General features: G+C 45.4%; 1 protein-coding gene across 1 annotated transcript in view; it reads right to left on the minus strand.

The window, feature by feature from the left end:
• The window catches only part of YY1 (YY1 transcription factor), a 236,866-nt gene extending 228,112 nt beyond the window's left edge, over positions 1-8,754 (minus strand). The window contains exon 1 of the mRNA XM_069637790.1: positions 7,442-8,754. Within this exon, the coding sequence (XP_069493891.1) occupies positions 7,442-8,204 (763 nt within the window). The 5' untranslated portion in view covers positions 8,205-8,754. The remainder of the gene's footprint in view (positions 1-7,441) is intronic.
• Between the last annotated feature and the right edge of the window lie 1,604 nt (positions 8,755-10,358).

Below are 10,358 nucleotides of genomic sequence, written 5' to 3' on the forward strand. Positions count from 1 at the left end.
ATTTGCATTATTTTGAGAACAGTACACTTCTTTGCGCTTAGCCTGATTGTTGTTGGTTTTCAGAAACATGCGCTCTTTGCATCTTTTCTGGGCGACTTGGTTGGGTAGCAAGGTGTCAAAGATGTGACAAAATCATCTCCCGAAGGTGAAGAAGTTTCACCGGCCACTGCAGGGATCGCTCTTGAACTGTATCAGCAAGAGGCATAGCGATGTCACATGCTATCTATGAGAGGGGAAAGACACTTAGTGTTTCTAGCATAATAAAGCCCTCTGACCCTCAGAACTTTGGGTTTATAGTGATAATGTAGAAAGACAAATGTAGAAAGTCAAAATGTCGAAAAATAAATGTAGAAAAAAAAAGTCGAATTTTATTTTATGACGTTTTTTATTCGAAATGGGGGGGTTCCCCCCCAACCCCCCCCTTTTTTTTCTTTTTTTTTGTTTTACCTATTTTATTTTATTCCTGGACCCCAAAATAAATATGTAATTAAAAAAAAGGGAATTCAAAATTTTTTTTTTCTACATTTATTTTTCGACATTGTCATTCTACATTTAATTTTCGACATTTTGACTGACCACCAGAACTTTGATGTGAAGCTGGCATGGAATCAGAGGCATCATTTTATTTTGTGAACCGCCCGCTACAGATCTAACTTTCTAAAATTGTGTCGACCATTTTAGTCATATTGGAGTATAGCGCAACATGTGCATCAACAGTCAATGCTACTGCATTCAGAGTACGGGTGGAAAACACCACCTCCTCAAGCAATGTTTCTAGTGAATGGGGAGGAATCCTCCTCAAAGTCGCTGTCTGAAGAGGACATCAGCTTTTCAAAGTCTGGGGTGGCTGATAAATTAGTCCCAATGATATTGTTGCAGCGCCCAGATGAGTTAATTGCCCTGCCCCGAGCACCCAACGATTCTCTTTGCTAGATCGAGTAGGGCGTTATCATTAGAGGGGAAAGCAAGAATACCCTTCTCAGTGCCCCTTTCATTATTGCACGGAAGAGGGTAATGGGACCAATGAGTCGTCCACCTTCCATTGCCAGGGGTGCTGCACTGAAAAAACAGTCAGGATTAGAGGAAAAAAAAAAAGAATAGAAGGGTCTTTAGATGGTGACAAAAAGCTAGATGATCAAACGTCATTGGCAAGGAAAGGGGGAGCTTGTTCCAGAGGTGGGTGGCACCAACAGAGAAAGCTTGGCCGCCAGTTCTACATCAATAAATTCTGGGAGCTTGAATCGGAAAGTCTGATGAGCGGAGTAGCTGTGAAGGAACATATACAGAATTGGAACTGAATGCACCCAACACATTAAAGGCTCTGTGCACTAAATGGATTTAAACTGAAAACAGTGAGCCACAGGCAACCAATGAAGGTTGCATATCACTGGGGAAATAGGATCGCAATTGGATACACCAGACAACCAGAGCTGCTGAATTTTGTAGCACCTGCAACGTATCTGGGAGTACGGCTGCAAGAAATATAGCGCATTACAATAATCCAAAGTGCTATATGCATATGGGTGATAAATAATACAATTATGTTTGCATTTTATGTGGAAGTTAGATTTGTTTAACGCTATTTTTCTTGCTCCTCGTTCCCCAGTGGTAGCTGCTGGTGTCTGGTTACTGCTGGACCCCAATTTCAAGCCCTCGATCCTAATTTCAAACCCTGAATTACCAAGGATTATTGCAACTACGCCAGTTGTCTGGCCTTGTCAAAAGGGAAAGAGAATAAGGGTAGCGACCCAGTGTCCCGAGGCAGCAGTAAGGAGAGGCTGACAAGAGTGGTGTCCCAGGACCCACACCACTACACACCATCAGCACTCCACTCAGGCACAGGGGTCAGTGTTCCGCCCGAGACTTATGTTTAAACCTAGAGCACAAGGGACAAGAGGGGCCAGAGCCCAACCGGAGACTATGGGCGAATGACTGCCATGGAAATCACAAAACAGACAGGGATACTAATCTGGAAGACCTGCCATGGACAACCTGCAACAACTGCAAGAGGGTATAGGGGTAAGCTTAAACCACTGTATAGGCTTTATAAGCGTACCACCAACCAGGAAAGGAATAGAAGAACACTGGCATGGGACAGCTGATCAATCCCTGATGGAGGAGAAACAAAAGAGGAAGGGAATCGGAAGTGGTGGGTTGTTGGGGTGAGGTCAGAGGTGGAGGACCAAGAGACCCACAAGTGGAAGGAAGGAGTGGCGGAGTGTGGAGGCGTTCTTGGAAAAGCTGAGCTATTGTTTTAGTGAGGGCAAGGGTACTGCAGTGTGTGGTCAGGCAAGCTAGCGTAAGGAGTGAATGTGAAGGGTATGCTATTGCAGGTGGTTGCGTAAGAGGTGGGTGGAGTGGTAGGTGGTTTGAAGAGTAGTAATTTATATTAATGGGAGGAGAGAGTTCTGAGAGCAGTGATAGTGAAGTAGCATGGGAGAAGCAACAAAGGGTAGAGGGGACCACTATTCCATCCAACTATAGGTCAGGAGAACAGTTTACTTCTCCTGGTGGTTGTTTCTTGTATTAATCTTTTACTTGCTTGTTAATTCTCTGGTCAGCTTATGTTCTCAATTCTTCTAACTCTCTGACAAGGCTTTACCTTCCTCTTTAGGAATTACTTTCCATACTTTCATTCTTGACCTTTGCTGTCTCCTTTAATTCAGGTCAAAGGACCCTTAGTAGTATTGTAAAGTTTGTTTTCTGTGAGATTATAGTGCACCCTTTTCTGGATGGTTATGTTGTGTGTTTTATCTTATGGCCACCTCTTTTCATTGTTTCAGAATAGTCCCTCTGAAGTGTTCCACGCTGCGCTTCTTGAATGATGGGGTACCTTCCTCTCTTCCTAGGGTAGTATTACTCACTTATACTTATCTGTGTGCTAGTTGTGGTAATTATAGTTCACCCCTTTCAGCTTTGGTATCTTCTTTATCCTATGGACTTCTCTGGTCTTTCTTTCATAGTATTCTCCCTCTGTGAAATGTTTAACCCTGTGCTCCTTGAATGACACGGTGCCTTCCCCTTTTCCCAGGCTAGTGTTAAGACAACTTTTACTGATCTCCCTCTCTGTGGTAGTTGTGGTAATCTCTTACATTACTTCAGTTCGAGTTCATCAACTTTTCTTTCAAGGTTTCGTAATTTATACTGGTACGAGTCTCATAGATAACAAGTCATCGGCGGCCTCCCGACACCCCCCCACTTCTCACAGTTGCCTTCAAGACTGCCGGGGGAACGTTTCCAGGGCCTGTAATTGCAGGAGACATTTGCTTTTTGTCCCGTTTCTCTATCAGTACACTCTCTGAAGCGTCCTCTCTCAACGTCTTTGTATCCCTTCTGGCAACTGGAGCATGTTATGGTTATGCGGGCAGCCTGCTCACCACGAAGTTCAAGTGGTCACGCCCCCAACGGGTATTGGCATGCCGATTGCTCCTCTTCTCAGGATCTGCACCCACCGGCTCGCTGGTGTTTGCGTCTCACGTTAGGGAAGTTTGGAACCCTGCGGGCTCCACGGCTCTCTCTAGCTCTGCATTCTACCAGGTCGCTTCCAGGAGGGTCTTGTGACGAGGGCTCACCTCCCTGTCGGTAAAGGAGGCGGCTTCCTTTCAGGGAGCAAAGACCCTTGATGTGTCACAAGCACTAAAAAGGGGTTACGGACGCCCGAGTTCGGGAGGTGGTACCATGGGAGACTAGAGGGACGGCCAAAGGGCCCACAAACAGCATTGCAATAAACATACTTGAACCGCCAGAGACTAAGGTTGATTCTTGGGCCATCTGTGGCATTATGTAAATCCATCAGCATACACTAGGATAACAAATATTTGCACATGTCATCAATGTACCATATGCCTTGAACAAGATTATCAGATTAAAACAAACATCCAAAAGTGTTCAATGTATTGTGGGCGGGCAGACTATAAACTTTCAGGTTCATTTTGTTCAAGAAATCTTTGCAAGTTGGTGGCTGATATGAACTAGGTCAGGAATTTCTTTTCTTGAATACACTAACTGTAAATTGAACTAAAGCTGCACAATATCATATATAGGAAGTAAACTACTGATAAATTCCTAAATGTGTTCCTCAGGCAATTATAACAACTGGCTTGATACAGCTTTAGCTAATATAAGGTCTACAGTGCATGGAAGATACTGAAAGAATGAGCACATTTACCACTGATCCTGGTAAAAAAGAAGACTCTCGTGCTGTGCTGCAGAGAATGCAGACTTCCTTCAGGACACACTTAATGGAAAGGTAACCCTTTGTGCAACTGGGGTGACTTGTCAAGAATATCATGACAATGATGAATCACACTCCATAACATCGTATGTTACAATCGTTCCCTCCAGACAATACACAGATATTTGACAGGCTTAATCTTCTACAATGGTCAAAAGCCTGGGTACAGTTCTTAAGGACCTGATGTTAACAGAAGAGCTAATGATTTGAAATACTTTACTGGGGTAGATTTAGCATGGTGTCTAGGAAACCTAAGTGCAACAAATTGTTAGTTTGAATGTTGAGAGCATAGAATCTGCAGGTAAGCAGGATGATGCAATTTCTACAGACTTCCACAATGAACCTAGAAAAACAAGTGTTTTCTCTTGTGAAATGTTCAATGTTACATTGCAAGTGCCAAAGCAAATAACATGCACACATGTTCGTCCAATCATACAAGATATGCCTAATTGAGTTTTGGCATGTCGGGAAAATGTAACAAAACATATTTGTAAACAGATTAAACATGCGTTTCGACATTAGATTTAGTTCGACCCTCCAGTGCAAAAACCATAATGGCTAAAATGTCTGTGGTCCGTTTGCCATACAACCCTGTGAACGGTGATGGACTATGGCACGATTTCAACTACTAGCCTGAAACAAGGCGTGTCTGTAAGAGTGAGAGCATCCACCTGGGCAAACATTCGACATGCAGAAATAGCACACAAACAGGCTTCTTACACTGTACACATGCTGCCTGTAAGTTTGAGAAAAATCCATATGCAGAGAATCTTAATAAAGGTAGAAGAATTATTAACAAAGCATACCACAACCTGCTAGCCACCATGGAGAAATGTAATACGTCTGGGAAAAAAAGCATTTGATAATGTTCCTGGCAAGTCTTACTCATTTGAAATTATGTGGGATACGGCGACAGTGGCATATTTTCTGCAAATAATAAGCCATGTTAGGTGGTGACTGAAATGCACACATTTCATCAGCGGAAGCACCTTATTATTTCTTTGCATTAACCTTTCATAACCACGCTGGAATTATGGTATACCATCTTGCAGAAATTCGAGTTTTGAAAGAAAAGAAAAAAACAGCTCTAGGTGTATCGTAGACATAACAGAGCACTGTAGGCCACGTGTAAGCCTTTATTTTATTTTTAACAGCGCGAGTACGTCAAAAGGGTATTTAGACATGCAAAGATCTGGCTAAAGCATTCACACAAAAAAAGTAGCTGAGTATAATGAAACTGTTTTGATGCACACAAACAGTAGAATAATCCAAAAGAGACGCCACGGAATTGTGCCAACCCACCACTAAATTTTGGACATTGCAAACATAGCCTACTAATTCAGATTCAATGAGCAGGAGCTAAAACCAGCTCCTGGCTGTCAGGCAGGGGAACCAGGAGCTACCAGAGGTGTGCCTTTAACTTTCTGACCATTCTATATGAACCATTGTGTATATACTAATTCTTCTTTATTAACATTTTCAGATACTCCCAAGTTAATATCACAGTTGGCCATAGAAGCCAAACGTACCTGGAATTCGCCAACGACCTGCAACCAAGCTGACCAATCAACCAACAATGATATAGATAGCTCTCTTGCTCTGTGACATTCTTTGTGGTACAGGCTTCATTCTGCGGTTAAGATGTCGGGTGTAGATGTTTAGCGAACAACTTACCACAGAGACATTAATTGAGTGTGGAGGAAACTCAACTAAGTGACGATTCCTAAACCATACTAAACTTAGTGAAGATTACGAGTTCAGCAAACATTATGTTGAGCACAATTAGCACCTCTGTAAAGGGTGCCAAATTAAGGCTACATTCATGTTGGTAAAGTCAACAGTTCTGCTAGTATAATCAAATTACCACAAGTATCAATTGCACGTTTTCATTTTTAGATGTTTTATACAGGAAATAACCCTCAATTAAAAGTTGAAATGAGGTTTGGTAACATGAATATAAAAATATGTTGGACATCACTGACTTCAAAGTAAATGTTTTAGGTCCGAAACTAGCTTTCAAATGAGAGTTTAACATTTATTATAATTAGTGTATAAGCAGACATTAAAGATGTAATGACCTTGAGGACATCAATACTACACGCCAAGCACCACGGAAATGATTAATGTATTGACAGTTCTGACACGAGACAAAATCAGCTGCAACCGTCCTCCCACCAAATTGCAAAAAAATGCCCCCTCTACCGCGTAGAGATAATGACAAAATAACGCATTAGAGCACAATCAAACACCGTTTCAAGATGATATGGCGTAGTTTGGGGGGGCGCTATCCGTTGCAGCAAGCTAACGGTGTCGAGTCCACCTACAGTCAGTCAGCAAGCGCCGCGGTGACAGCACAAGTGCCACTCACCTTGCCGAAGGGAGAGAAGGAGGGCCGCCGCGCGTACAACAGTGCGCTCCCATGAAGGGAAAATGCCGAGCAAAACAAACAACTGATAGGCGAAGGGTATGTTCATTTCACACGTGAAACTTGAGAAGTTTAAACAAGCCTACCAAGCAGAGACATTCTACCATTGCGAAGTTGCGATGGGTAATGTTAATCTCTATAAAAGACATGCTTGAGCTTTGGTTGGTACGAGGTAGTGACATATGCAAGGTTTCCATTTCTACAGAGTAAAGGAAGTTATGCTTCTAAGCAACATATCGCAATGCCTCCGCTTCGGGTGCGTTCTTCTCTAAAATTATTCGTGATCCCTTATGCTCTTGGCAACGATAGCGCTCGCCAACAACCCACAAGGAGAAAGAGCGATAGCGAGGAAACAGAGCGGGCATTCATGCCATGCTACGGCTGGTATTCACGTGCGCTCTGCCTCTGGAGCCTTCACTGACAGATCCCCCGCCCCTTTTCCCACACAGCCGCAGTCCGAAGTGCGCCACTGCGGCCTAGGTCTGAAGAGACAGGAGAGCCGCGCGCTCGCGCCCGCCTGCGCCGCCATCTTGGCCGGGCCGCCATGTTCCCCCCCGGACCCCGCACGGCCATCTTGCCCGGGCAGCCATGATTGCCAGGCGAACATGGCGGCGCCCAGCCGCACATAAAACATGGCTTCCCTTCAAAACAAAAACACGCCGGTCAGCTTTGCACCCCAGTTAACCAAGACTGACAAGTGTCCCGCGAGGCGGGAAGGCAGCGGGGCGCGGCTGAGACGCCCCCGGGGGCAGCGGACATGTAGGGTGGAAGAGGCAGCTTACCTGACGCCCACATCGTGACAGAGAACTCCCCTTCCAGGGTCTTGATCTGGACCTGCTTCTGCTCCCACTTTCTTCCGCCGTGGTCTCCGCCGGTACTGAGGTAGCTTTTCTTGTTGCTCCGCTTACTGCTGCCGCCTTTCTTCATGCGACCCGAGCCACCACTCTTACCAGCCATAGTTACTAGGGTTTGTTCAATATACTCATCCTCGCCCGCCGGGGTGGGCACGGGAATTAAAATATGGTCCTCATAACCATCGTCTGCACGCAAATCCGAGTCGTCGCCACCCACAACCTCCTCACGGGTCTGCACCAGGATCACCTCCTGGTGATGTACCTGATGGTGAAGAGGGTGGTGTTCGTCCAAGGGTTGTAGGGCAATCATAGGCTGATGGTGGTGCCGGTGTAAGTGATGACCCTCGTCCTCATCGTCCTCGTCCTCCAGCTCGTCGTCGTCTTCATCGCAGCCTCCTACCACCGTGGTCTCAATAGTCTCCATGGTCTCTACCGGAATAGTCTCCACTTCGATCTCATGAAGCTCCACGATCTCCGCCGGCATCTCGGACCCGTCCGTGGCGATGTACAGCGTGTCTCCGGAGGCCATGGCTGCGGGGCTGGGTCCGGGGCCTCCGCCGCTATCGCTGATGGGGTCACCCGGGCTGTCACCGTACTCCGCCGCCTCCCCTTCCTCCTCCCTTCCTCCTTCTTCACAACACAGATACCAAGTCAGGCCGCCCAATCCCGAAGCCACGGTCAGATTCGGCATAACCTCGCGAGACTTGGCATACCCTTACGAACCGGGTCTGTGTCGGACGAACGTCGGTGGCAGCGGTGAAGGCTCTCCCGGTCTGCTTCAGGCGCGAGCCGCGTTCTGCGCCGGTCGCGTCACAATGGGAGGCCGTTAGGAGGGGGAGGGAGGCAGGAAGCGGCCGTTACGGGTTTGTTTTGGGCGCGAAGCTGCCGCTTGGGGGAGCACGCGACGCGCGCGGCGGTAGCTGCGAGGAGAGTAGAGCGAGGGCGGACGTTGCTGTGGTCGACGGGAGCAGAGGCAGCAGCGCTGGTCGCGGGCGGCGCTTATACGCCGTGTGTGGTGTGGCAGGGAGTCAGTCTTGTCTGCATCCAGGGCGGGCCCACAATACGCTGGAAGGGGGCGGCTGTGAACAAACCGAGCCCAGCGGCGACGGAACCTCTGGATTAGGTCTACAGCAAACCTTTGCCGTGTGAGAACTATACTCTGCATCGAATCTCTGCCTTATCCTCTGGGGGAGGGTTAAGTCAAGGTGCAAGACTTGCAAGGAAGTTCACAGCTATCAAAATAGTGCGTCCTCTAAATCGGCATGTTTGACAGGTAGGCGTTGCAAACTGATGGGGATCGGAAAAAGGGGTGGTCCCTCGACCACCAGATCAGGTTTCCACGAGTATTTAGCATAAAAAAAACGCCCGTCAATTGCATGGGTATAACTGCCTTTGACATTTGAACTAGAGAAGCACTTGCATGGCCAGCACATCTTGGAAGTCTGCACAGGTTCGTTTTCCCCACTTTTCCATCCAACCACTCTAGAAATCAGACGGTTAAAATGAGATGCATTTATGAGCAAAGGCGTTTCTTTACCATTACCTCCCTAGCGAAAATTGTCCGCCTAGTTTTCTTTACTTGGGCTTTCTTTTAAACATACTGGATGTAATGGTATGGTATGATTGGTTTATCTTATCTGTGTGAATTTGTATTTAAAGAGATCTGATTTGTTGATCATAAAAGTAGTTTTGTATGAATTTTGAAAATGTAAATCGAATTTTAGTATTGAAACATGTTAGCATAGATTTAATATTAATATGATGCGTATAAGGATTTTAACAATTGCATTTTTTAATGTATGTGTTGGAAAATATTTTATCCATTATGTCAGTTTTTCTATTTTGTGAGTTTTGATCAATAAAACATGTTATGGTAACTTCGAGTGCTATAAAAAAATAATAAATGCATTTTTGTTGTTGCTGGTAGGGTCTCCAACACTCCATATAAAAACAGTGTTGGAAATTGACCCATGCGCATCCACACTAACACACATTACTTGTCAATGATGTTACTTTCACATCCCTCTTAACTCTTTACTTTTGAGACATCAGCCTCTGATGGGAACCTATCCTTTCGAGTTGGGTAAATCTCACCCCACCTTCAGCGATCACTTTGTTTGAATTTTTTTATTTTTTTTTCCTGTCGCCGGGACCTTCAACTTCTTGCTGTTTTGGTTTTGAGGGGCACACGGTCCTTATGAAAAACGTTCCCCACCACAATGTAGAGAGCACCTGGTTTGAATCTCGGGGCTAGGAATAGCCCTGTGATCGGAAGGAGCTGATGTTTGCAGTGGAAGCCAGCTAGATGGGATATCCCGCCCAGCTTCCTGGCTGATGGTGTTTGTTTTTTGTTGACACTTTCTAATACAGCCACGGGGGCCTCCGCCTGGATGTTCTTTAGGCCACCTTTGGAACTGGATCTGTAGATGTACAGACTGGATGAACTATTGATCACTACTTTGCGTAAACATCTAGTTAGCTTTGTGTCTTAATTATGTAAGAGGAAAGGAAGTAAGACTAAGCGAGTGCCTGGCATAGCAGGCAGAGAACTGGACAAACTAGGGGGAATAATGTAGTTTGCAGGCTCACACTTTCTTAGTATAAAGCAACAGGTTGCTAAGATGTCATGGAGTATGGGATAGGCTCATTTGTTTAGCACCAGTTCCACAGATGTATGCATCCAGCAAGTTACAGACCTAGTTTTGCCATCAAAAGAATTTGGCCGTTTGATCATGTCCATTTTCAAAAGTGTTCACTTGTCAATATGATGCATCTTCCCCAACAAAATGTAATATAGTTGACACTGAGATTGAGGTATAGTAACCTAAAGTTTACTGCATAGCAT

Source organism: Ambystoma mexicanum, chromosome 14 (assembly GCF_040938575.1).
Source record: "Ambystoma mexicanum isolate Mex_15411 chromosome 14, UKY_AmexF1_1, whole genome shotgun sequence".
Taxonomy (NCBI): Eukaryota; Metazoa; Chordata; class Amphibia; order Caudata; family Ambystomatidae; genus Ambystoma; species Ambystoma mexicanum.